Raw genomic sequence first — 27629 nt, 5'->3', positions numbered from 1 at the left:
ATTCATTTTTTTATGTGCTTTTCATATTTGTGTGGTTTATCTTACACACAAAAGGGTTTCAAAAAGCCCAGCTCAGTGAAACTTGGATTGACACTCAGGAATTGATGAAGACCACAAGGAGAAATTATTCTCAGGATCAAGAGTAGTTGGCCATCTTCTGATCTGCTAATCTTTATTATCAGCTAGTGGACTCTGATTCGGTGTTACTGTTTTGTTTACATCTTTGCTGTTGGAATACTCAGAGCCAAATTCGTGTGACGCACAGAAAATGCACGCAATGCCCATGGCCACACGGCCTGCAGTGACTGTCCCGACCTTACTCCCGCCCTCATTCTTCTTTTATTTCCTTTATTTTCCTTCCACTCTTACTTCCTCGTTTAAATAAAAAACTCGAATATATTTTTGAAGCTGTCTTAAACAGGAAAGACTATAGATACATTGTTCGATTTAAGTTAATGTTGCTATTCCCTAAATACCTTCAGGCATTGAAAAAGAAAGGACTACCACAGGTCTTTAAGTACTAGGGGAATTTTTGCCTGAATTGATAACTTGCTACAGAGAATCTACCAAGGCACCAGCCTTTTCAGTATAACATGGAATTGGCTTGTACTTGTCACTGTTTTATTTCCTGAATTTTGACCCTTTTACACTTTCTTCTCTTTAAAGGGAACTACTGTGTGCACAGCCAGTTGCCTTCAGCTTCATAAGCGAGCAGAGAGGATTGCGTCAGTTCTTGGTGATAAGGGGCATCTAAATGCAGGAGACAACGTGGTGTTGCTCTATCCACCTGGTAGGTTTTGTGTTGGTAAACTAGACTCAAGCTCCATTACCAGACTACAGAGTATGAGAGGACAGGAAGTGAGAGCCGCCATCTTTGCCCATGTAGGCTATGCAGCTCCCAGCTCTGGGAGTCCCAGGCACCCAGGCTAAGGTAGGAACCAAGCTTCACACCCTGGAGTTGAGCAGTGCCATGGCTCTGCTGGGACTGTGTCTGTTGTATTTACTCTTGTATTACCCCTATCTAGCATAGTTCCTGGCACTATGGTAAATATCAAATGAATAAGACTTTCTGACTTTTTGGAAACCCTCAAAAGAGGTGCTTTTTTTTTTTTTTTTTTTTTTAAGATTTTATTTATTTATTAGACAGAGATCACAAGTAGGCAGAGAAGCAGGCAGAGAGAGAGGAGGAAGCAGGCTCCCTGCAGAGCAGAGAGCCTGATGTGGGGCTCCATCCCAGGACCCTGGGATCATGACCTGAGCTGAAGGCAGAGGCTTTAACCCACTGAACCACCCAGGTGCCCCGAGGTGCTTTGTTTCTAGGAGTGTTCAGGAATAGGACCATTTCACCCAGTTCCTAAAGAATATTGTGTGTGAACTCTTTTGACTTTGCATTTTTTATATCCTGATTGATGTGTAGTCTTCATTATTGCTGATTTTATCTTCTGTGCTTTCATTTAATTTAAAAATGTTCTCTTCACAGTAAGAGGGACTCAGAATTCTTTGATGACAGTTTGGTGTAAATATTCAAAATGTTAAGTGAAATAGTTGAGTTGTTCATTTTTTTATTCTGTCACACTACCCGCACATACCTCTGGCTTTCTCTGATCTCTTATCCCCCTTAGTTCATTTTGTTCTGTTTTATTTACACTGATACTAAGATTCCTTAAAAGGTCATCTGGTAAAAGAATCCCTCCTGTGGTGTTCCTGTGAGACTGTCTTGCATTCACCAGTGAATGACCTGGTGGTAGACCAGAGCACTTCCGGAGAGGGCCGCTCTCCGTGTCCTGACAGGGGAGAGTCTTCATCAAATTGAGTCACACTTTGCCTCACTAAAACTTGTACCTACAGGTGAAGGGACATCTCAGTAGTCTAATTGCTTGTCACACAGCAGACTTCTAAATATTTTTTTTAAGCCTCAGGTGTTCCTCATCCCACCTTTCCCCATTCTTTTATTTCTACTAAGTATCAAGTAATGATCTCAGAATACCTTCCCTGGGTGTCTTTCAAGAGTTTTCTTTACTTCTGACTTCCTTTCTTGTTATTTATATTTTGCTTCTCTTTATTTTTTAAGTTGTTTTATATGCTTCCTTCTTTACGTTCAAACTCTTCTTGATTTAAAAAACTTCTTCTGTTATTATCTATGTTAAATTATGATCTCAGTAAACTGTCTGGCACATGATTTAATTAACTGGCTTTAGAAGATCTGCCATTTAGTTTCTCAGTGATAGTGGTCAGCTAAGTGACTCTGTCTTGCAGGCATCGAGTTAATAGCTGCATTCTATGGTTGCCTCTATGCCGGGTGCATACCTGTCACTGTCCGACCTCCTCATGCTCAGAACCTTACGGCCACCTTGCCCACTGTCCGCATGATTGTTGATGTAAGTACCGAGTATATCTTGCCTTGTCCCCATCTCATAAAACCCAGAGTCAGACAACTTCAGATCCTTGCTAAATTTCCGGTTTTGTTGAGTCAGGAAGTGAAATCTGTCCCCTAAAAGCCGTCTTCTTTTCACTTACCTGACTAAAATGACTAGCATTTTTCAGTGAAGGAATGTGGGAAAGTGATTATTGGTGAGGTACAGAATTGTGTTTTTATCATGAACACTAAGGAGGTGAGGCTGACATTAGTAATTCTCTATAAAACTTTTTGTTGTTGTTGTTGTTTTATCTCCCTTCTTAAAAAATGTTCTCATTTTTTCTGCACAGTAGCCAAGGTAATTTTATATGCCAAACTGAATTCTCCCCAGTGTTGGTCATTTTTATTTGGGTTAGTTTTATAAATTCACTTGGTATAGCACTAAGAGGTATCCAGATCCTGCCCTGGAAGTAATGGAAGTTTCTAGGGGATATGAGAATCAAAGGAAGTAACATAAATCTGTATTGCATTGTATCCTAATTCATGTTACAACAAAGAGGCAGAATTCTAACTTGTGTAACATTGTTTCTCTAAGGACTGCTGTTCTGTCAGCAAATAGAGCCTGGGGTATAAAAGCCATGTTCACCAAAGATGATTTTATCACAAAGTTCAGTTCAGCAAAATGCCCTTTTTACAGTCTGCAAAGTAGGCCAGAGCAGCAGGGACGGGAGTCTCCTTCTGTTGATGGTTTAAGGGGAAGTTGATCGCTTTGTGTAGGTGTGAGGGAGAGCTTAGTTTTCTTGACAGCTCTGCATCCCTCAAATTCAGGATATGTTCTGGGTCTAGTGAATTTCTCCATTCACTAGGCTGTGGCAAACACTAACTCCTGCGGCAGTGATACTCTGACTCCTCCCATTCCCTGAGCAAAAAAAAAAAATCCACGTTTTTACTTTATCATGGTCTTCATGAAATCAAGGGATGTGGGCATCCACACTGTTAAAAACAATAACTTGTGTTGTGAACAGGTCCATTCTTCTGAGATAAGTCAGTGTTACACAGTCCCAGAAGGACAAATGGAGGGGACACACCAACATCCATTGTACTATTGTATGTTGTTTAAACAATGAATACTGTCCTGCCGGTATGGTGTGCTTTTAGTCCAGTATGAGTTGCTTTTAGCAGCAGCCAGAGCCTGTGGGACTACATGGGGACTAAACGTCCTGGTGCTTATTTCTGTCCATTTGTTTTCTAGGTCAGCAAAGCAGCCTGTGTTCTCACCACACAGACCCTAATGAGGTTGCTGAGGTCCCGAGAGGCGGCAGCAGCTGTGGATGTGAAAACCTGGCCAACCATCATTGACACAGGTAAAAGTGAGATTTCTCCAGACCTCTTGAAGGAACAAGAACATTCATGCCCCGAGCTCTCTAGATTCTCATGCCAAAGATGTTTATACAACTCTTAGGTTGCAACACATTCCACCTACTGAGAGAGGCAGAACCTCCTGTCCATTCACTTGTGTTACTGAAGGACTGGGTACTGCAACAACCAGATCCAAAGATGCAGATCACAGGCTGCTAAGAGCTCTTGAAACCAAAAAGTGTCTTACTCTTACTCCTGACATCCTCAAACAATGGTTAGGTTTTTATGCAGAATATAACCGTATACACATAAGGCCATGTAAAAGCTTGACACACTCTGATCCTTGACTTCCAGATATGATCTAGTTAAAGCAGCATTGGACTAGGAGTCAGAAGACCTAGTTCTATTTCAAGCTCAAGTACTTTTTTTTATATAATCTTCTCTGAGATTACCCTTCCCTCAAATGTTACCTACCCTTACCTGACTCACATACTTTTTGAGAATATCAAGTACAGCATAATAGCAAGGTACTTTAAAAACCATAAAGTAGCGGCACCAGGGTGGCCCAGTGGGTTAAGCCTCTGCCTTCAGCTCAGGTCATAATGTCAGGGTCCTGGGATCGAGCCCCACATCAGGCTCTGTGCCTAGCAGCGAGCCTACTTCCCTCTCTCTCTCTCTGCCTGCCTCTCTGCCTGTTTATGATCTCTCTCTGTGTCAAGTAAATAAATAAAATCTTTTTTTTAAAAAAGTCCATAAAGGACATTCATTTAAGTGTTATCCGTGCTAAAAAAGCATGGGGGAGAAGACGTGGGGATACCTGGTGAATGGTAGAGGAACGGGAGTGGATTTTAGAATCAGGTGACGATGTTTAAATCCTGATACTCTGTTCCTCTCCTGTATCCCTGCTAACTGGGCCAAAACTGTCCATAAAGTGGGAGTTGCAAAAACCACGTCATGGAGCTGTAAAGATTAAATGACATAAAGCACCTTGCACATGATCATAAAAATAAAATCTTTTATCAAGCCCTTGCTATGTGCCAGTCATCTAATGTATATTGCCCAATTCTATCCTCACATCAACCATATTAGATAGGTGTGAGTTTTGTCCTCATTTTATAGATAGGAAAACTGAGGTATAGAGAAGCTAAATAAGTAGCAGAATTAAAATTCAAACCCAGTCGATTTGGCTACATTCCTAGACTCATAACCATTCATGTGCTTTCTCCCTGTTTTCAGTAAGTACCACATGGTGTCTATCCAACTCAGGAACATTTATGTGGGTTTAAATTCAGGGATGGTAGATATTTGTGGTGGTTTTGTGCCAGGTGCTGAGCTAGATGTTTTTACGTATGTTGCTTAAGTACAGAAGCACAGTTCTGTATAACAAAAATGGATTGTGTTGGTGTTAATGATGCAGTTAGATCTACTGTGGTTATTAGACTCAGTCACATTTCAGGAAGACCTGAACCTGTGGGCTGTGATAAAGACAACAGAAAGGTTTCTTTTGGGACATAAGTGACCCTCCCCTATACAAAACCAGGTTGAAAGTGATAGATAGGGATGCCTGGGTGGCTCAGTTGGTTAAGCAGCTACCTTCGGCTCAGGTCATGATCCCAGCATCCTGGGATCGAGTCCCACATCAGGCTCCTTGCTCGGCGGGGAGCCTGCTTCTCCCTCTGCCTCCATCTACCAGTGCTCGCTCTCGCTCTCTCTCGCTCTCTCTCTCTCTCTGACAAATAAATAAATAAAATCTTAAAAAAAAAAAAAAAGTGATAGATAAAGTCTTTGGTTTGACCAGAGATGGGTGCCCAACAATATAGAGACTTAAAAGTCAGAGTCAGAATTGTTTCCTGATCCAGGAAGCCACAGGAGTTTTGTTTGTTTGTTTTTTAAAAGATTTTATTTATTTATTTATTTATTTATTTGACAGAGCGAGATAACAAGTAGGCAGAGAGGCAGAGAGAGAGGGGGAAGCAGGCTCCCCGCCGAGCAGAGAGCCCGATGGAGGGCTCAATCCCAGTACCCAGAGATCATGACCTGAGCTGAAGGTAGAGGCTTAACCCACTGAGCCACCCAGGTGCCCCGACATCCTTGGTTTTGACACACTTCACTTACAAAACAAATATGGGAGGAAAGGAGAGGTATATAAACGAGCAAAGGAAAATAATCCCTAATTCTAGGTTTTCCATCTTAAAAATCTAACATATTATCTTGAAGAAAAACAACTTTTAAAGCTGTCCACGTCTAATATTGCATTTACTAAACTGTAAATAACGAACCTTAACTTGGAACCAGCATGATAACAACTAAGGCTTTTTCAAGCTTTTTGAGTTGTTTGAAAAGTGCTTTATGTGAATTAACTAACAATCCTGTGAGGGTAGGTATTATTCCCATTTTATAGATAAGGAAACAGACACAAAGAGGTATAACTCCAAAGGCACTTTGATGGTAAATGGCTGAGCAGGATTTGAACACCAGTGATCTGCTTCATGTTCATGTCTTCTACTGTTGTGTTACGTTACTCTCACCAACCTTCTAGAAAATACATTTGCCTGATGTAGAGTTGCTTTGTTTATATTACCCACTGGTGTCCTCAGCCCCAACCCACTTCCCAGAGTGACATTACATGAGCTGTTTGGTTAAATAGGAGAAGCCTAAGCTTTGCAAATCCCAGGACCTCTATTTGTCCATGGCAAAGCCATAGAAAACCAATTGAAAAGCCATGATTTTTGTGTTCCAGTTTGTCTGATTAATATCAGGTTTTTTTCCTTTCATTGCAGATGATTTACCCAGGAAAAGGTTACCTCAGCTGTATAAACCGCCCACTCCTGAGATGTTGGCGTATCTTGATTTTAGTGTCTCCACAACAGGCATGCTGACGGGAGTGAAGGTAGAGTGGGCTGGAGATATTGACTGTCTCTGGATGCTGGTAAAATGCCAGGTCTGCAAAAAATAGAGATGACCACTGCCCCAGGGACTTGAGATGTGGATGCCAGCTGCTTGTACTAGAGACCAGTAGGCGGGGGATCAGAGGTCCCTGCTATATTTAAGTAAAAGCATTGGCTCTTCCGGAATAAGTTATCCCAAGGAATGTGTGTTATGAAGTGTTCTGAACCTGGCCTAGAAGCTACTAGGTAATAATTGAGTCACAGTTAAAGCCAGTAAGAAACCAGAGATTCATATTTCATAGAACTCCGTGTTAATTAATGAACAAAAGTATGTTACCTTATGTTAGACTTAGGTAGGCTTTTTTTATTTTTTAAGGTCTATTTATTTATTTTAGAGGGTGGGGAGTGGTAGAGGGAGAGACAGAATCTCAAGCAGGACACCCCACTGAGGCTGGAGCTGACATGGGGCTCGATCTCACGACCCTGAGATCATGACCCGAACTGAAACCAAAAGTCAGATGCTTAACTCATTAAGCACCCAGGCACTCCAGACTTAGATAGGCTTTTTGAAACAATGAAAAACAGACATCATTTTGAAGAGTTTGGGGGAAATTTAAACTTTTCAAAACTGTCATTAGAGCTTTTTCTGCCTGTGAGGATGCCAATTCCATCCTGTTCCATGTTCCCTACTTTCCAGATGTCCCACTCTGCAGTCAATGCTCTTTGTAGAGCCATCAAGCTCCAGTGTGAGTTGTATTCTTCTCGGCAGATCGCCATCTGCCTTGACCCTTACTGTGGACTTGGCTTTGCACTCTGGTGTCTCTGCAGGTAGGAATGGAAAAACAAAGAAACAGGATGTCTTTGGGGCTATAACCATCTCATCCTTACCTTTGCTTCCTTAATTTGGTTATGTTTCAATAAAATGCTGATGTTTCCTAAATGTGGGTGCCTGATATATCTCTGAAGTTCATTTAGTTTTGTTTATATTCCCTTTTTTCCTTGTCTGTTAGTTTTATGCCTCGTACATAAAGTGAGTGATCTTACTATTGCTCTCTGCTTCATCCTGTAATCCTTATTGTAGAAGCAGAGCCAAGTAGAAGGATGATAGTTGGGTGAAATATGTCAGGCTTTGACAGCCAGAACGTACCCCCTAGGTTTGGCAGGAAGGAGTATAATGAGATTGGATGACAGCATGTGGCTGGAAAGTAGCATGCCTGTCCTGTCCAGATTGTGTCTACTGGAATGGCAGATCCCCACTCCTCCCAGGGAACCTTCTCTCAGCCCTGCATTTTCACCTCCCTAGTAGATGTCCCCGTGAATGCTTCAGAGACACCTACAACTCAGCATTCTCCTCATCTTTGTTGGGACCATTCACCTGAGGGGCCCAAACTAGGAACTTGAGCATTAGCTTCAACTTCTCTATGTGTGTGTCTCACAGCCAATTAAGTGTCTTGTCTTTTGTGGTTCAGTTGTTCCTAAACCTGTCACCTCGGGGTCTTTAAAAAAGCAAAATAATGAGCCTTCCTCAGACTTACTAATAACTTAGATCTCCAGAGTTGGTGACCACAATTCCAGTATTCTTTAAATACAGGGTTCTTGGGCTCCTCATCATTCAGATCTGTCCTCGGTTTAAGAAACTGAGGATTCCTGGGCTGTGAACTACATATAGGATGGGACTCTACTGTCATTCCTTTCTTTTTATCCTGACTGCACTGTCGAGATCCAAGCCATCATCATCTCTCACCTGTCCTGTCCCTCCCTCGCCAGTGTCTGTGTCTACAGTCCCTCTCCATGGTGCTGGGTTCACCCCACCTTAAAGCTGCAGCGACTGCCTGTTGCTAAAGCCCAAACTCCTTCAGACCATAGTTTCTCTCTTTTACAGTTTGGCCCCAACCCTTCTGGCCTCACATCTCACCACTCCCCCATGCATCCTGTGCTATAGGATTTCATATTAGGATGCTATCTCTGACAACTTTAAACACAACGTATACTTCTACATTTCTTTTCCTTTGCATACACTGTTCCTCCGCCTGGAATGCTCTCACCATCACCCTCATTTCCTCTAGCCATTATCAAACTCCTGCTTATTCTTTAAGCCCCGGCTCAAGTGATACCTACTCAGTGAAACACTGCTCTCCCCTGGCCCCAGCTTTCCTAATTTGAGTGACTTGCTCCTTCTTTTATGATCTTGATTTTATGATCTTCACACCTCAGTTACGGTATGTACCACAGTCTACTTTATTTTAGTTATTGTGTCTTATGAGTTAGATGGGAACAGAGTTGATGCTTAGAGCTTTGTATCTCATATAACCTTCATGTGCAGCAAATAGTAGTTGAGTGGATGGTATTCTAAAACATCAGGATGTCTAGAATGAATTAATAATGTCAGCTCTCACCTTTCTTCATTGCAGTGTCTATTCAGGTCACCAGTCCATATTAATTCCTCCTATGGAGTTAGAAAACAACCTTTTCCTCTGGCTTTCCACTGTCAACCAGTACAAAATAAGGGACACTTTCTGCTCCTATTCAGTAATGGAGCTCTGCACCAAAGGGCTCGGAAACCAAGTGGAGGTGCTGAAGGTAAGAAACAGCTACACAAGTAGCTGGTCCCGGGAGATTTGAAAGAAATGGGCCAAGTGTGCTGATACCGGACTAGGGCTGGACAGGTGTGTCTGCCTTTTTCTTTCTAGCCAGTCAACATTTTGTAAACCTTTGAATTTTTATTTCCTCCACTCTCTAGTTTACTGCGCTCTTTCAGAATTTAGTCTGAGTCTTACTTTGTGGAGAGGAGGGTGAAACTAGTTGGGAGATGGAATGGAAAAGACTTCATGGAAAGATGAAAGAGAACTGTGATGTCATGTGTGACTGGCGTAGGAGAGAGTCAGAAGACACTGATTTTCTTTTTTTTTTTTAAGATTTTTTCTTTATTTATCTGACAGAGATCACAAGTAGGCAGAGAGAGAGGAGGAAGCAGGCTCCCTGCAGAGCAGAGAGCCCGATGTGGGGCTCGATCCCAGGACCCTGGGATCATGACCCGAGCCGAAGGCAGAGGCTTAACCCACTGAGCCACCCAGGTGCCCTGACACTGATTTTCTTTAACAGAGAATTCTGTGGGATTTAAGAAATAAAACGGGAGCATAGGGGAAAGGAGGGAAAAATAAAACGAGATGAAATCACAGAGGGAGATAAGCCATAGGAGACTCTTAATCATAGGAAACAAACTGAGGGTTGCTGGAGGGGAAGGGAGTGGAGGGATGAGGTAACTGGGTGAGGGACAGTAAGGAGGGCACGGGATGTAATGAGCCCTGGATCGTATCTAAGACTAGTGAATCACTGACCTCTACCGCTGAAGCTAATAATACACTGTATGTTAATTGAATTTAAAGAATAAATAAATAAATAAATAAAACTAGAGAATTATGACCCTAAGAATTATGACCACTGAAACCAATAATACACTGTATGTTAATTGAATTTAAATAAGAATAAATAAATAAATAAAACTAGAGAATTATGACCCTAAGAGAATTATGACCCCAAGATGAAAAGAGAGAAGATTCTATCTCTAGAGTGCTAGATCCCTTTTTCTCTCAGTTCCTTCTCTCCATTTTGAAATAGGAAGTACAGAAATGGAGAGGTATATGGGGCACCTGGGTGGCTCAGTGGGTTAAGCCTCTGCCTTCGGCTCAGGTCATGGTCCCAGGGTCCTGGGATCGAGCCCCACATCAGGCTCTCTGCTCAGCAGGGAGCCTGCTTCCCCCTCTATCTCTGCTTGTTTCTCTGCCTACTTGTGATCTCTCTCTCTCTCTCTGTCAAATAAATAAAAATTTAAAAATTTTAAAAAATCTAAAAAAAAAAAAAGAAGGGAAGAGACGTCCCGTCCCTCCCTTAAAAAAAAAAAAAGAAATGGAGAGGTATAAAAATAGGTGTCTGAAGAATCTAAGATTTTAGATAAAAGAGGAAAGAAATAGAGAATGAGCAGACTTACCAGTGATTAGTGATGTTAGTGGAATGCCTTGGCATTTCTGAAAACTTTTGCCTTTTGCTTTGATGTCTGAGATGACAATACACAGTTCCTTGGCTCTTCCTGACCCAAGAGATAGAACTATGGCCCTACTATTCAGTTCTTTCTAAGTTCCTGCTAACTTCAGCTCCCGGGCCATTGGTGTCTTACAGACCAGAGGAATCAACCTCTCCTGCATCCGGACATGTGTGGTGGTGGCCGAGGAACGACCCCGCATTGCCCTCCAGCAGTCCTTCTCCAAGCTCTTCAAAGACATCGGGCTGTCCCCTCGGGCTGTCAGCACCACTTTCGGATCGAGAGTCAATGTCGCGATATGTTTACAGGTGACTGTCATGAAATCTTGCTGGGTAATGAATGACAGCAGAGTATGTGGTACTTGACAGCAGAGGCGTCAGAGCCAGGCAGCCTGGCAGGAGCCCAGTTCCACCCACTTGCTCTGGGACCGCGGGCTCTTCATTTGGTTTTCATGGGGCCTCGTTTTGCTCCCCTGTAGGGTGAAGATAATAGACTTGTTCTTCACAGGGGCATTACTAGGTAGATATATTTGGAGCCATGCCTAGCAGTTGAGCCCCCAATTAAAAGTTTACTCTAGTAGTTGAATGGTACATGATGATGAATCAAGATTTTTGAGTCCTATTTGAATTCTATTAGTATCTTACCTTCTGTTTTTCTGTCTCCCCCTTTTTTTTTTTTTAAACAAAAGAAGCACCAATAAGCCTGTATTCTTTTCTTTAGCCAGATGGCAACTTTGCCATGTTATTGTTGGTGGGTAAATAATAGTAAAGAACTAAGTCTGGTTTTAGGGAGCTTGGAGGCTTAATACGGTAAATACAGGCATAGACAAGAGAGAGTAAGAGAATATGGCATACATGGATGGGTACTTTCAGGCCTTCTGGGACGTTCAAGTAGCATCATGATGATTTAACCTTGGAGCCCCATCACAGGCTCCTTGCTGTCCACTTAGGCCAGTGATGGTTTTGAAAATCCTGTGGATATTGGCCTGTCTCACCTGTGCCTCAAGTCCAGGGATGAGAACCCTCCTCAGCCTGGCAACCTTCCAAGGCTGCATCAGCCCCTGTGACGAGGCCCCTGGCTTGCTCTCCCAGGGGTTGAGGGCAAGAAACACGAGGCCATGAGTCTCTTTCGGGTGTTCCCTGCAACCCTGCCTCATCTAGTTGAAGAGAGAGTGAACTTTCAAAATAGAGTGTGAATTTTTCATGTATATGGCTAAATTACCTATTTCTTGATTTGAGAATATGAAATATGGAAATATAATTCATTTAAATTTTAAATAAACAATGCATTGATTTCTCTTTCTTTAGGGAACCTCAGGGCCTGATCCAACTACTGTATATGTAGATCTGAAATCACTGAGACATGACAGGTACAATAGATTTATTATGCTCTCTCCCTATTTGGGTTTCTAAGCATAAAAATTTCTAAGCCCCAGGAAAGCTGTCACTTTCCCTCATTCCTTTTGTTTGTGTCTTCCAGGGAGGGATAGGAAGAGGGAAGGAATTTGTTTTATTAATATGTGATAAGATTTGTGTTTGTAACAAGGAAGCTTTAATTCTCAGAGTTGCTATGCTGTTCTTTAACATTAAAATCTAATACTTAAGGGGTGCCTGGGTGGCTCAGCGGGTTAAAATCTAATACGTAGTTCCTGCCTGTGTAAAAATATTTTGTGACATTTGATATAAAGTGAACTAAAATGGATAGACTGTTTCCTCTGGGAGTTTAAAAATAAAAGATAGAACAGACAAGATAAATGAGGCAGAGTAGGGTTTTTGAAACAACACTTTATCTAAACCCCAGGAATAAAAGCCCTCCTCTGCATCAGCTTAGAGGGGAATTTTAGCTATGTCCCAAGGTGAGCACCTAGCCCTAGGGCTCTGGGACCTTTGCCAGGTCCCAGTGACCTCGGTGGTGTGCATCGATGTGCCCCATGGCACTGACCCAGCTGGCACAGGTAGAGCATCTCTCTAGCGCCCAGGGAGAATTTCATCATCTTATCCCGGGGAGAATTTGCCCTCCAGAGGACACTGGACAATGTCCATAGGCGGTTTGGGTTGTCACAACAAGAGGGTTGCTACTGACATCTAGTGGGGTAGAGGCCTAGGATGTTGTTAAACATCCTGCAATGCACAAGATAGACAGTCCCTCATAAAAAATTATAAAAGAACATATTCCGACCCAAAATGTCAGTAGTGCCCAAGTCTGAGAAACTGCTCTGGTAAGAGAAGGAGAGACAAAATAGAGGTCTCAAGAGGGCAGTATATAGCTGTAGTAGATGTGCGGCCATTTTTTCAAATATGTATACATTCCTATACGTATATAGTAAATATTCTTCTTCTTCAGGGTTCGTCTTGTGGAACGGGGTGCCCCCCAGAGTTTGCTCCTCTCAGAGTCTGGAAAGGTAATTTGTCTGTTAACCATTGGAAGTTGGTCTGCCTGGGAAATTATTCATTTTATTTATTTTTATTTATTTTATTTTTTAAATGTTTCATTTTAAAACTTGAAGCCATGTAATGTGTTAGTACCCAGGGCAAGCCTTAATTGAAATCTGGAGATAATTCAGCAGTTTCACCTTATCTAATACTTTCAAATTCGTATGGGTACATAGAGAAGAAGAATTCTAGATTTGAACTTTCTTAATTCTCACAGATTTTTTTTTTCCAAAAAAATCCCACTGATATGTTATTCTTATTTGAAAAATCAGCAAAATCCAGTATTCATTATATTCAAGGTGGAGAGGTAAACAGCACTTAGAGGCAATTCTATCTTTATAAATATTGTAAGGAGGGGCGCCTGGGTGACTCAGTGGGTTAAGCCTTTGCCTTCCACTCAGGTCGTGGTCTCAGGGTCCTGGGATCGAGCCCCGCATCGGGCTCTCTGCTCAGCGGGAGCCTGCTTCCTTCCCTCTCTCTCTGCCTGTTTCTCTGCCTACTTGTGATCTCTGTCTGTCAAATAAATAAATAAAATCTTTAAATATTGTAAGGAGAAAAACAGGGTGGCAGTGGGGAGGTGTGGTTGAAGATCAGGGAAGGCGTACATGTGTTTAAAGCTGAGAGAGAAATCAAAACGGGGAAGAAACTACGGATATATAGAGTTTGTGTCTGTAGGAATAAGATTTCTTAGGTGAGATGGAGGCTTTAAAATGTTCCAGAAGAGGGACGCCTGGGTGGCTCAGTTGGTTAAGCAGCTGCCTTCGGCTCAGGTCATGATCCCAGGGTCCTGGGATCGAGTCCCACATCAGGCTCCTTGCTCGGCAGAGAGCCTGCTTCTCCCTCTGCCTCTGCCTGCCTCTCTGTCTGCCTGTGCTCGCTCGCTCTCTCTGTCTCTGACAAATAAATAAAATCTTTAAAAAAAAAAAAAAAAATGTTCCAGAAGAGACACAGTTACTGTCTTAGTCCCTTTGGGCTGCTATCACAGAATACCATAGACCGGGAAGCTTACTTCTCACAGTTCTGGGCACTGGGAAGTCCAAGATCATGGCATCAGCAGATTCCGTTGGACGATTTTTGGTTCATAGATGGCGTCCTATTACTGTATTCTCACACGGTGGAAGGCCCCAGCTCCTAATACCATCTCATCGGGGATTTAGGTAGATTATATCCAACATGCGAGTTTCGGGAGACACGACATAAGTCTGTAGCAGTTTTGAACATTTACTAAGGGTGATAGAATATCAGCATAAGTTAGTGAGTTTCCCATTCTTTTGAAGAGGTAACAGTGATGCCTCAGAATTCCTTCTAGTAATTCTGAAAGCAGAGGGGGAAATTATATAGATAAAAGGGGATCCTGTCTAACCTATCAAGCAGATCGAGTCCATGGGGCACTTATTGTAGTTTGTCTCTTCCATTTAAACACTTTCGAGTGGAGTTGGGCTGATCATCTTAGCGCATCGTCAGATCTCCCTCTGCCTCAGCTTGTGGTTGGGCGCCTCAGAAGCTTTCACCCAGTGCCCAACCCGTCTGGGGCGCGAATGGTCTTTTCTCTCCTTCCTTGAAGTCTTAGATGTATGACCCTGGATAATCACTGTAGCGCTTCTCAACTAACCTCATACTCTAGAAACCCAGAATAGGGCTAACCAGAGAAGGCGTGAGCCGTTCTTATAGCCAGCACCTCTTCTTCCTTTTCTCCCCACATTCTTCACATTCCTTTTCTCTCCTCAGGGAGATCCCAAGCAAGCGTGATGTATTTCGTGATCCCAGGGGCAGGATTCATTCTCCTGCAAAGCCTCTATCATCCTCTCTTGCTCTTCAAGTTCCTCTCACTTAGCTATTGCTGCAGACGGGAGTGGAGCCACTCAGGCGGTCCCTTCCTGCTGTCCTTTCTGCACTAAGGGGTCTTCCTGCCATCACTGCAGTGAACAGGATGGAGAAAGAAAATGAGAAAGGGCAGTCACATTACAGATTCCTACTGTTAACGGTTCTGGGCTGCAGTTTCTCATCCTTTTGAAGGGAAGGTAGGCTGGTTGGCTCTCTGGTTTATTTTTGAGGATGAATATTATTATACCTCTGGTCTCCACGAAGGACAGTCCAGTGAACAGCGTGTCAATTAGCTCCTGCCTTTGTACACTCGCTTACCTCTCTGAAGGAGGGGTGGCGGGGGACTGCATTTCCGAGGGGTTATTAGAGTTGATTGAGTCTTTGTGTTTTCCCTTTGATGCTCAGATTTTACCTGGAGTGAAAGTGGTTATTGTTAATCCTGAGACCAAAGGGCCTGTTGGAGACTCTCATCTTGGAGAGGTATGTATAATTTTTATCTTTACTCTGAAAAGTCGGCAATAAAGACTTTGGGGTTCACATTTGAGAAGTCAGTGAAACGGTGGATTTAACTTTTCCCCCATTGTGAGTTGTCCTCTTTTATTTTATTTATTTATTTTTTTTAAAGATTTTATTTATTTGACAGAGGGGGATCACAAGTAGGCAGAGAGGCAGGCAGAGAGAGAGAGGAGGAAGCAGGCTCCCCGCTGAGCGGAGAGCCCGATGCGGGACTCGATCCCAGGACCCTGAGATCATGACCCGAGCCGAAGGCAGCGGCTCAACCCACTGAGCCACCCAGGCGCCCGAGTTGTCCTCTTTTAAAAGAGTTTTAATCTGGGTCACCTGGGTGGCTCAGTCATTAAGTGTCTGCTTTTGGCTCACCGGGGTCCTGGGATCGAGCCCTGTGTCGGGCTCCCTGCTCAGCAGGGGAGACTGCTTCTCTCTTCCCTTCTGACTGCTGCTTCCGCTGCTTGTGCTCTCTCTGACAAATAAAATTTTTTTTAAAGAGTTTAATCTTTCTCTGTAAGGCCCAAAACTAAAACGAGAGACATTGAGGCCAGGATGGAGGAAAGATTTCAGCATGCAGATTAGAACTAGTGCCAGAATTGTCCACCCACATTCCCTTAGCTGAGAAAGGAAATGAGCCAGTCCTACCTGTTTCCACCTGTTAAGGGGTGGAACTGATAGGATCCCCAAATACTAAATTTTTTAAATTCATGGAAATTTTCTATTCTTATTCTAAAATGTGTGTATATTGGAATTCGTATCAAGATTTTTTTTTTTTTTTTTTTTTTTTTTTTTTAAGATTTTATTTATTTATTTGTAAGAGAGAGAGAGAGTGAGAGCGAACACAGGCAGACAGAAGGGCAGGAAGAGTCAGAGGGAGAAGCAGGCTCCCCGCAGAGCAAGGAGCCCGATGTGGGACTCGATCCCAGGACGCTGGGATCATGACCTGAGCCGAAGGCAGCTGCTTAACCAACTGAGCCACCCAGGCGTCCCAGATTTTTTTTTTTTAAGAAGACTTCATGTTTCTTCCCTCAAATATTTGAGGAGTACTGAGGTTTCACCCCGTGGTTTACCAGGAGGCGAAGGTCATAGGTGCGGGAGTCAGAGGGCCTGCACTCTGCTACTTCCCAGCCTCTAACTAGTGAGCAAGTTACTTCCTTTCTCTGGGTCTCAGTTTTCTCATCCGTAAATAATAACTGCACCCACCTAATTTCACCTGATGAAATGGTGCGCCAGCTAACTACACTAATACCGTATCTGTAATGCACATGGGACAGTGCCTGTGACCTAATGAGTTCTCAATAAATACAAGTGTTCTTGCTGTTGTTAGGTATTATTGTGTTGGCAGGGCAAATTCAGATAACCTGGTAGTGCTTTCCTGAGGGCTTACACCTTAGCCCAGAAGCACAGAAGTGACCCCTCGATGTATTTGCAGGGCTCAGGAAGAGGCAGAGGACTGAGCCCAGGAGACAGTAGCTTAGTGGTTAAGAGCATGGGCTCTGCAGCTGCACAGGCTTGGCTGTGGGTCTCCCAGTTTCTTAGACAAGTTACTTAACTCCTTGTTTTTTTCATCGGTGAAATGGGAGTAACAATACTACAGAACCGCATTGCCATGTATGTCGATTCCTATGGGGATAAGGCGTATAAAGTACTTAATTCTCTGTTTAGCACATTTAGCACATGATAAATGTCAGCAGCCTTTATTGTTGTGGTTTATTATTGTTACTGTAGCAATGAGAATTAAAAAATAGTAATGTTAATCCATCCAGAGAGAATTGAATTGATACAGTTCTGTGTCCCTGCCGGAATGTGACCGATGCCCTTTTCTTGTTGCAGATTTGGGTGAACAGTCCCCACACAGCCAGTGGCTATTACACCATCTATGACAGTGAGACTCTTCAAGCGGATCATTTCAATACCCGCCTCAGCTTCGGGGATGCTGCTCAGACACTCTGGGCTCGGACAGGATACCTTGGTTTTGTCCGCCGGACGGAGCTCACAGCGGCCACTGGAGGTAGTTTCCTCACCAGCGCTTCCCCTTCTGCCTGCTTTTGTCTTTCAGCCAGGAGCTCTGGCTCACCTTCCTCAGCCTGCCTTTGCGTTGTCAAATGTGTGTGTATTTAATTACTCCCTTCTGCGGTTCCTGAACCCATGCATGAATTTGTATTCATTTAAAGTAAGATATTTTGCCCCATGAGGAGTAACCAGGAGGCAGGCACCCAGGGTACCACGTCTGCATCTCTGAACTGTGGGTGAGCACAGCCAATGGTCACGGAGACGTGCCTGATGCTCACTGTGCCCCTGGCTGACTCCCAGCTCCTGCACAAGCTCCTGGGATGGGGGTGTCGGTGTCATCTTGTAGCCCTTCTACACCCACACACCATTTTGGGTTCAAGAGGAATAAACCTGACCCCTGAGAGCAGGGGATCGGTGCGGGGAGCCATGTCACTGAAGCACTGTGTCCCTTCGGCGTCTCATGTTAGATGCGAGACTGCTGGGCAAGGCTCTGGTGTGAGCAGTCCCCTCCCATTACCTGCTGCTCCATTGACTGTCATGCCTTCACTGATGCCTGCCTTCAGCTTTTCTGCCCCGTGGCATTAATGGCCATGTTAAAATACCCAACACTAGCTGTATCATCACTTCAAAGAACAGCTACAAATAACTCACTGGGCTTTAAAGGCCTGAATTAGAGCCATATCATTTCTCCTGAGCTCCTAGCATCTGTTCCATAGTGACCAGCATCCATAGTTTCTCCAAGTTTCACGGGGAGGCAGGATAACAAACTGGAAAAGGGAGGTATCCCTCACCGGGTGCCCTGGTGTTGAAACCTACCTCTGCCATTTGCTTTGTGACCTTGAGCAATCACTGAGCCTCTTAGTTTCCTACCTGAACAGCGGGAATGATAATGTTCCCTGGCTGGTGGAAATGATGTGAGATTAACTGCTGTGTTTCTGTCATGTTCATTATTACAGTCTTTATGAGCTCTTCTTATATGGTGGGAATCTGCTAGACCTCTTCATCCTCTCTCCAGCAGCTTCTAGCACTTTGCTTTATTCGATTTTTCAGAAATTTACCCTTTCCTGAGACTATTTTATTTAGTAGGCCTAGTAAAATTATGTCTTTCTTTAAAATGCAGTATCTATATAGACATAAACCATGTCTATATAGCCTTATGTATATGGTGTGTACATATAATTTAAACAAACAAAAAAGATTTCTGCCATGTTCTAGCTGGATTACAAGCCTGTTAATAACCAGAACTGTCTCTCCATTTTCTGTAATCCTACTCCTTATATCTGGACTCCTTACAGATGTCTAGGAATAACAACACATGCTCATTTCTTCTCCCTCGCAAACCCTCTCTCCCCACTCCACCCCTCCCCCAGCTGTCATCTGGCTAATTCCTGTTTATCCGTAAAAGCTCAGCCTGGTTTCCGCTTTTCCTTCTCTGAACCCTTGAGCTGAGCTCCCGGTATGGGGGTGTCCCCCGGTCACATCACACACACTTCATGCATGCTCCCAGCACAGGGCTTACCATGTTGCAGTGGACAATGGAGCACCTATCGTGTGTCCTTCTCCCCCCATTACACAGTAAGTGTCTTTAGAACGGGACTTGTGTTTTATCATCTTCCCAGCACTGGACACAGTTCCTGGGACATCGTAGTAATAATAATAATAATCATAGCTAATTTTTTTTTTAGCACTTACGGTATACCAGGCATCAAATGAACTCCCCACAGGGATTATCTCATTGAATAGTCACAGCAGCCATTTAGTATTCTCGCTGTCTCACAGAGTGGGGAGCAGGACTCAGACACTTAAGTAATTGGCTCAAAGTTACATGGCTGGTGAGTGGTGGGGTCAAGTGACGTGGCAGGCAGTCCAACAGGGTGCTTTTCACACAACATTGCATTGCGCTCATCATGTGTGATGAACCAGATTTCTCTTTTTCTTTCCATCAGAGCGTCATGATGCATTGTATGTAGTGGGAGCGCTGGATGAGACACTGGAGCTGCGAGGATTACGATACCACCCGATAGACATTGAGACCTCCGTGTCCCGGATCCACAGGAGCATTGCTGAATGGTAACCACCCTTGTACAGAATAGGCTTCCCGCTGCAGCCGTAGTGTCAGTTAAAACCAATCTAAGTAGTCAGCTGTCTGTACCAAATACCCCCTACAGACCTAGAATCCAGGGGGAGTAAGAAAGTAAATGGACTGATTGTTTCTTGTCTTGGCGGGCTGTCCACTGTGGCAGATAAGGCCGTGGGGACACCAGAACAGGCTCCGTGGAACCACTGTAGAGTCAAGTCCTCGCTACTGATCGATTCTTACCATTGGAAGAGATCTGATTATCTGTCTCTAGAAAGTCAGTGTAATATGGTGGGAAGAACCATGACTTTAAGTTCAAAAGGCCCAACTTGAAGGCCCAGGCCTCCCACATTGGCGGTTTTTCTCATGTACTTGTTCTGCTATTTCCTAATCATGGGGAGAAACAAATGGGAATGTGCCTCTTTGCACGCTGTCAAATGGTAAGCGGATGAGAAAGGTCATTATTACCTCATCCAGTTTCCCTCTCAGTGTAAGAACGCCCTCCACATCGTCCCTGATGAAAGAATATCCAGCCTCACATGGACTAAAACTTCTTTAAAATTAAAACTTGATAGTTCTTACCTAGTGGCTTTCATTCTGGATTCCTGACAATACAGAATCCACCCGGTTTCTTTTCTACATTTTTAATGCAGTAGGTCCTTCCTTGTTGTTGGGTTTTTTTCCTTTTCTTTTTTTTAAACCATGCCAAATAGCCACAGTTCTTTCCATGCTTGCTCACGCTTTCTAGATGCCTCCTTATCAGCATCTTCAACTCAGTTTGGTCAGAGTCTCTCCCCAGACCCGAACAATGCCCATGAATTATCAGAACAATACAGAGAAGTAGAGTGCCATGGTTACCCTCTAATTTTAGACCTCTGACTTTTTATGCAAGCAAATATTGTATACATTTTTTTTAATGATTGGAATATGTTTTTTAAAGCTATTTAACACTTCATATCACAGGTCAGGTCATACTTTCTAACCCAGCAGTCCCACTCCACGTAAGGCAAGTTTCTACCTTATGTCACTTTTATGGCATAATGGGAGAGTCACCTGTATGGGGCACTAAGTCCATATGAGGAAAGGTCCACTCCCTTCCTCTTGGGCCTAAGAATACTATTTTGTCAAAGTTCTTCGGTTGCAAATAACAGAAATTCTCTTCAAAAAAACCTAAGCAAAAGAGAGAGTTAATGAAAAGAATACCTGGCTACCTCAGAGGTTCCTAAGAGTCTCTATAAATCTCAAGAAACGTAGAAATAAGGGATGGGAAGGCCATCAGAACCACTGTCTTGGGGCACCTGGGTGGCTCAGTGGGTTAAGCCGCTGCCTTCGGCTCAGGTCATGATCTCAGGGTCCTGGGATCGAGCCCCGCATCGGGCTCTCTGCTCAGGAGGGAGCCTGCTTCCTCCTCTCTCTCTGCCTGCCTCTCTGCCTGCTTGTGCTCTCTCTCTGTCAAATAAATAAATAAAATCTTTTTTTAAAAAATTAAAGAAAAAAAAGAACCACTGTCTTCTCACCTTCTAGAGCCATAAGGGCATCCACTTCATTCTTCTCTTGTCCGTGAAGAGCCATTACCTGTGCTGCTCTGGGCAGCCGGCCACCCCCAAACTTTGACATGTGCTTAGTTCATGTGGCCAGCTAACATCTTTCAACCCCATTGCCAAACCCCTGCTGACTCTGGGTGGCTCAGCTCATCAGCTGTGATCACAGGGGCAAGGTCATTGCACACATGGCTGCTAGCCTTCTGGTTGCATCCAAGAGAGAAGGCGGTTGTCCGGGAAACTGGGATAAGTCTTGAGTGCGTACTATGAAAGTTACCTGGTAAATGTGATGACATGTTAACTGACTGTCATTGCAATTTCAGTGCCGTGTTCACATGGACCAACTTGCTCGTGGTGGTTGTGGAACTGTGTGGCTCTGAACAGGAAGCCCTCGATCTGGTTCCTTTAGTGACAAACGTGGTCCTGGAAGAGCATTACCTCATCGTCGGCGTCGTGGTGGTGGTGGACCCAGGCGTTATCCCCATCAACTCCAGAGGAGAGAAGCAGAGGATGCACCTCCGAGACAGCTTCCTGGCTGACCAGTTGGACCCCATCTATGTGGCTTATAACATGTAACCAGCCTTGTGGGGATCCTGGGGGCGGGGGTGCATCCTGAAAAACCACAAGGACCAAAGACCAGTGACTAGGAGCAAGTTTTCCAATGATGTGAAATAAGCTGAGATGGTTACATTATATCCTTCATCTCATCCTGTGGGATTCTGCAATCACAGGACACACAGGAAAGGGGAATCATATGGTAGCAAATGAAAAAAATGTTAACAGTCCATTAGTCATGAGCTTTGACATAGCGTGAGCAGCACGTTACTAAAGCAATTACATGCATGTTGCATTTTTTTCATCTGTTGTATATACTTGTATTTTTATCTAATGCTGTTCTAGAATTTTGTAAGGGAGTTAAATGAATTCACATGAAGGGGGTAGACGGAGTTCTCCAGTTCCCCGCTCTGTACTGTATTCTGCCATTTTGCCATAGCTGGACTTTCTGCAGGTTTTGTTAACGTGGAACTACTCAGCTTATTTTCCGCTGACCTGTAAGCAAATCAAATAATCCATGAATATGAGAGTTACGTTATATATATAATTCTTGAGAGTAACACATTCTGACCAGTGTTTTTAAATGTGTAAATAAGAGTACACGCAATTCAGCTAAACAATTGAAGAACTGGTGTGTGTAGTCATGACAAGTGAAGTAGAAACCTTCCTACTTTGGGAGAATTTCAATATTCTCTTACTGCAGTGTAATTGAATAGGTAACTAAAAAGTGCAAATTGTTTGCAGGTTCCGCTGCACATTGTACTATGTCTCTGTTGGCTGATGTATTTTATAAACTAAAGCTGCCTATGTTTGTTCTTAAAGCTTGCGTTCCCAAAATCAGCTTAAGCTTTTAGGAATTCAGCCTATGTCTACAGGCTGGAAATCTCAGTTTAAAAATCAAACTGTTATGAAAAGGCTAAGCTTCATTAGATCCCACCCTATCCTAAGGAACCACAATAACTCACTCTGGCCCCCAGTGTTGAAACTATGTTTCAAATTTAGAGTGACTGCATAAGAATTTAGGATTTCCTCTTTTTCCAGGCTCATTGTCAACTGCGTCTCCGGTTTATATATACATCTTCTCTTTTTGGAAAACTGAAGGGTCCTCTGTTCTTCCAGTTCATGAGGGCAGGGATTTTAAGAACAAGAATGACAGGCTGGGAAGGCAGTGGGATCAGCAGTCACGGGAAACTGTAAAGGCAATATAACTACAGATCTCAAAACTGACCGATTTGGGTTGCCAAAATAGGTAGGCTTATGCTGAAATAGGGGAAGTCTGATGTATGCAAGAAACTCTTTTGAAATAACTGTGGTGCCCAGGCCAAGTGGACTGAGCGTGGGACTGAGTTTGGCCTCTGGCTCGGTTTCCTTTCTTTGGTCTGATACTTCATGTATTTGAATATAGTTGAATTTTATTATTTTTTTCTTACAGAAATATTTTTAAAAATTAAAAAAAAAAAAAAGCTCCAAGTGAACAGAGTTAACTTGTCAAATCAGAATGGTTCTCTTTGACCCACTCTGCACTATTGTGTAAATATTTATTTAGACTATTTTAATAATACATATTATTTACCCCGCTGTAACATCATGTAAACTAAATATGTTTTTAAACAATTTTTAAGACTTGTAATTACCCTGAAAATAAGGTTTATAATGCAAAGGCCAGGCCCTTCATCACTCTCGGGGGCTGCCCTTCAGTCTGTGGCTCCTAAGCCACTTTTCTTGCCTCCCTTTTACATAAGCCTTTTTTCCTCCCGGTTTTTTCTCCGTTGAGAGCAGACCTCAAGACATTTTCCAGTTCCAGATCTCTTTTTTGACATTTTGGATGAAATTAATTTACACATGATGGAAGAGGTTCTAAGATGTTCAGAAAAAAAGCACTTACATTGGGGCAGGAAATCCCAGTGACTAGCTACGGTTCAGTTTGCAGAAAGAAATAGCCTGCTTATTTGGAAAGTAATTTTCTTACAATAGTTTTTAGTGACTCACTAAACAAAGCAAGGGATCCTGAGGATTCAATAGTTCTATCTCCATAATCCACGAGTTCTAAGGAAGAAATATAGGCAGAGTCTTATCCTATGGGTTGTTTTGAAAATGCTCACTACACAAGTTAGGGAGTCTGCTAGAAATATAGTGTGAGCCACATTGGTCATTTTAAATTTTCTGGTAACCACATTTCAAAAAGTAAGAAGAAACTAATGAAATTGAATTTAATATCTTGTATTTAGCCCAGTATATCAAAAATACTATAATTTCCATGTGGAATCAATATGAAAAGTGATCGAGATCTTTTCTTTTTTTCGTACGAAGTCTTGGAGATCCAGTGTGTATTAAGCACATTTCAATTCGGACTACCCACATTTCAAGTTTTCAGTAGCCACATGTGGCTAGTAGCTACAATAATGGGCACTCATTCTTTCAAATAAGATATTCCATTAGTCTCAGAGTATGGTCAACTCCCATTTACTTAGGGTCTGATTATCTGGATGTGTAGTTCCTCAGGCCTCTGATTTAGCTTTAGCTTTTGCTCTCTACCTTGTGGCTGCTCTGTGGATCTTCTGCATATTCCCCAAAGCCAAAATGTGCTAGTGGAGGAGAGCTGAGCTGTGTCTTTCTGAACTTCTCAGTAACTGTGGTAAAGGAGCCTCTGGAAGAGGGAGAGAGCCCAGTCGTTAGCCTGTGGGTGTTTGAGGGGTCATCTGTAGTTTTAATGCCTCGTCTGTTACAGACTTGGAAGAGAACTTTCTCTTGATGACACAGTGCTCTTGCCCTTTCCACATTAAGTAGGACCTTTGTGGTAGAATGGACTCTTAGGACAGACCCAGAAGGCCATTACCAATAGAAACAGCCTAGCCAAAACTCTGGAACACATTCTGTCTGGGTTTTTCTTCTATGCCTGTGAAAAAGACAACGAGATTAATAGCAAGCCCCCATTTCAGGTAAGAGAAATCCATGCATCTAACTGCTTTTGAACCTCTTTCTGCCTCTCAGCAGAAGTAACTGAGGTAGATCAGGAAGGGGCTGCCTCAGGAAAATTCCTAAGCCCAAGGGATTCTTAGAGCTGCACAAATGTCCTCTCCTGCGTCAGTGAGACCCTGGGAATGACCGGCATGCTAACAGGCATCCGTGTGAATCCACAGCCTTTATTTACTTGCTGCCTCAAAAAGGGGGCCCGGTTGAGGACCACCGCCACCATCAAGTTCTTTCCTCATGAAGTTGTGCTGCCTCAGGCTGTTTAGGGACCATTGCCTGTCTGTTGGTAATATAAGTGTATCTCCTTTCTTTAGTCCCTGGGCAGTGCTTGCTTAATGCTTCTGTTGAATCAACAAAGGGCCTGAGGCCTTAGTTTTCTTTTGTAAGGTCTCTGCCCCAGGCATGGTGCTCAATATCTTGGCCAAATAAATTACTTTCCTTGAATATCCAGCAATCTTTTAGACTAAAGCAATGAGGAGTTATCACCTCACCCTCAAACTCCAACATGACCTATGCCTTAGTGTTGTTTTTGTTGTGTGCTTTGATGTAAAAGCAAGAGTATTTGGAGCAAAAAGCTGCAGTACTCCAAATACACAATAGGCCTTTTCTTTATCATTCATACAACATTTCTGGTCTAGGTGTATGTAGATGGGCCATGTTATTTGTCCACAGGAAGAGAGTGTAAAGATATAAGAATAATTTTTTAGTCCTAAATGATGTTTTGTTTACTTTCTGTCAAGATATTTACCAGTGTCAAATTCAGACTATAGTACTGTGTAATTATGTATAAAGTTTTTTTTTATTTATTTGAAATTAGACTAGATATACATTTTTAAATTTAACATCTGGCTGGACAGTGTTCTATTAACTCATTGAATGTGTTTCCTTTGTCTTGTGTTAATAAATATTGATGCCTGATTGTGTTTAATGCTTCACACATTGGGAGATTGATAAATTGGAACTGATAAATATTATTTTTTTTAAGATTTTATATTTATTTATTTGACAGAGACAGTGAGAGTGGAACACAGGCAAGGGGAGTGGGAAAGGGAGAAGCAGGTTTCCCGCTGAGCAGGGAGCCCAGTGTGAGGCTCGATCGCAGGACAATGAGATTGTGACCTGAGCCAAAGGCAGGCACTTAATAACTGAGTCACCTAGGTACCCCGGAACTGATAAATTTTAAATTTAACTTCAGATGGTAAGACCCAAAGATAGCCAGAGTAGTCTAAGGAAAATGAACACAGAGATCCAAAGTTATAGTTAATCAGTGCTGTGACAGGAAGACAAATCAAGGAACACAAGAGGGTCATGATGAAAACTAAGAAGACTTTGTCAGGAACAATTAAAGTTTCGTTTTCCTCCTGCCCATGTGGCATGTGGTAGGTTTAAACTATGGATCATAATTTTTTTTTTCCTAATCTGTGATTGGACTGGATTTCAGCCTTCACTAAAGTGATGTCATTTGCTCTTCACGTCTTGGTTTCAAGAAATTTGATGGGAGCCCATCACGTTGTGCGTGTTCTCCGACGCTAAAACTGGCCCTTAAACTACTGCTGTCCAACCTATTTAGGGAGCCGAGAACACTTTTTTCACCATACATTTATTGAATGTCTGCATTAGGCCCAAGGCACTGCAACAGAACTGAGGCTAGAGAGAGAAAATTAAGTCATTGCTTTCAAGGAGATCCAGGAAAACAGTATAGTATATTAAGGGTTATGAGTAGGGGTGGACAGTGGCAGCACCTAGGACAGGCACCCAATCCAATGATGAGGGGGAATAATGAGAAATACTGGAGGAGGTAACATCAGAACCGAGTTTTGTTTTTAAAGATTTTATTTATTTGAGAGAGAGCATGAGGTGGGGGAGGGGCAGAGGAAGAGGGTGAAGCAGGCTCCCTGCTAAGGTGGGAGCCCGACATGGGATTCAATTCTAGCACCCCGAGATCATGACCTGAGCTGAAGGCAGACGCGTAAACTGACTGAGCCACTGAGGTGCCCCTGAACTGAGTTTTGAAGGATGAGACAGCCAGATAAAGCAACAAGCAGAAAGACAGAGTTGCATTTTCTGCAAACTAACAATTCGTTATTAGGATGGAGGGTTTGAAGGGAGAAAAGTTAAAGCTAGTTGTCTGTGGAGGCTTGAAGCAAGCACAGATTGCCAAGGGCCTTGTGTATCTTGCTAGGAATTTTGAACTTTTATCCAGAGGGTTAGAGAAAGCCAGTGAGAGAAGGGAATGATTCCCTTATAGCAAGGGAATGATATACTCAAATTTGCAACCTAGGAAACTACGCCGGTGGTATAGGAAGTGGATTGGTGTCGGTAGGGAGAATGATAAAACCCAAGGCGGGGGTCGGGAGGCCTTTGCAGAAAATGCAGGGATAGAACAAGAACACTTCAGCCAAGGCAGTGACAGGATGGAGACAAGGCAATGCCTGCAAACTGAGGAGACAAGTGAGATTTCAATGGCTGGGTATTCAGGCTAAGGAAGGAGGAATCCAAAATAACTCCTTGGGGAGTTAGGTAGACCTGGGGCCATTTACCAAGGCAGGGAGCAAAAGAAGAGGAACAAATGTGGGGAAAAAAGATGTTCCATTTTGGTCATGTTAATTTGAGGTGCTGTGGCACATGCAAGTGAAGAAGGGCAACAGGCAGCTGCTGGCCATGAACTAGATATTTGGGAGACATCCTTTTTAAACTGGTAGTTGAAGCCCATGAAGCAGATGAAGCTCAGTAGGGATGATATGACATTGCCAAGGAAGATCCTGTAGAGTGAGAAAAGGATCAATACTGGAACTATGGGAAACAACAGTATATGAAGACTGGTGGAGGAAGGAAAGGGAATGCCTGGAGAGGTAGGGGGAAAATCAAGAAAGAACATGGGCAAAGAAATCATAGGAGTTTAAAGGAGGGAGTGGTCAACAATGCCAAAGTCTACAGTGAAGCTGGGTATACAGATTGGCTAGCCTCTGCTGTGTCTGGTAATGGGGTAGTCACTGGTGACTTTGGTCAGGGCAGTGGCAGTTGCAGCTATGAGGGCAGAAGCCAGGAAATTGGTTCAAGAGAAG

General features: G+C 43.1%; 1 protein-coding gene across 3 annotated transcripts in view; it reads left to right on the top strand.

Moving 5' to 3' along the window:
- Positions 1-25482, top strand: part of DIP2B (disco interacting protein 2 homolog B) — a 229142-nt gene extending 203660 nt beyond the window's left edge. For all 3 annotated transcript variants that reach the window (XM_059185367.1, XM_059185366.1, XM_059185365.1), the window contains 13 exons: positions 667-790; positions 2257-2378; positions 3609-3720; positions 6496-6605; positions 7301-7431; positions 9015-9183; positions 10780-10950; positions 11950-12011; positions 12986-13043; positions 15304-15378; positions 17239-17416; positions 19365-19488; positions 21360-25482. In XM_059185367.1, coding sequence (XP_059041350.1) covers positions 667-790; positions 2257-2378; positions 3609-3720; positions 6496-6605; positions 7301-7431; positions 9015-9183; positions 10780-10950; positions 11950-12011; positions 12986-13043; positions 15304-15378; positions 17239-17416; positions 19365-19488; positions 21360-21612 — 1689 coding nt within the window. In that variant the 3' untranslated portion in view covers positions 21613-25482. The remainder of the gene's footprint in view (positions 1-666; positions 791-2256; positions 2379-3608; positions 3721-6495; positions 6606-7300; positions 7432-9014; positions 9184-10779; positions 10951-11949; positions 12012-12985; positions 13044-15303; positions 15379-17238; positions 17417-19364; positions 19489-21359) is intronic.
- Positions 25483-27629: the final 2147 nt, after the last annotated feature.

The sequence above is a fragment of the Mustela lutreola genome, chromosome 8 (genome assembly GCF_030435805.1).
Source record: "Mustela lutreola isolate mMusLut2 chromosome 8, mMusLut2.pri, whole genome shotgun sequence".
NCBI classification, from domain to species: Eukaryota; Metazoa; Chordata; class Mammalia; order Carnivora; family Mustelidae; genus Mustela; species Mustela lutreola.
The sequence above is the reverse complement of the archived record's forward strand: the minus strand, read 5'-3'. Positions and strand labels throughout refer to the sequence as shown.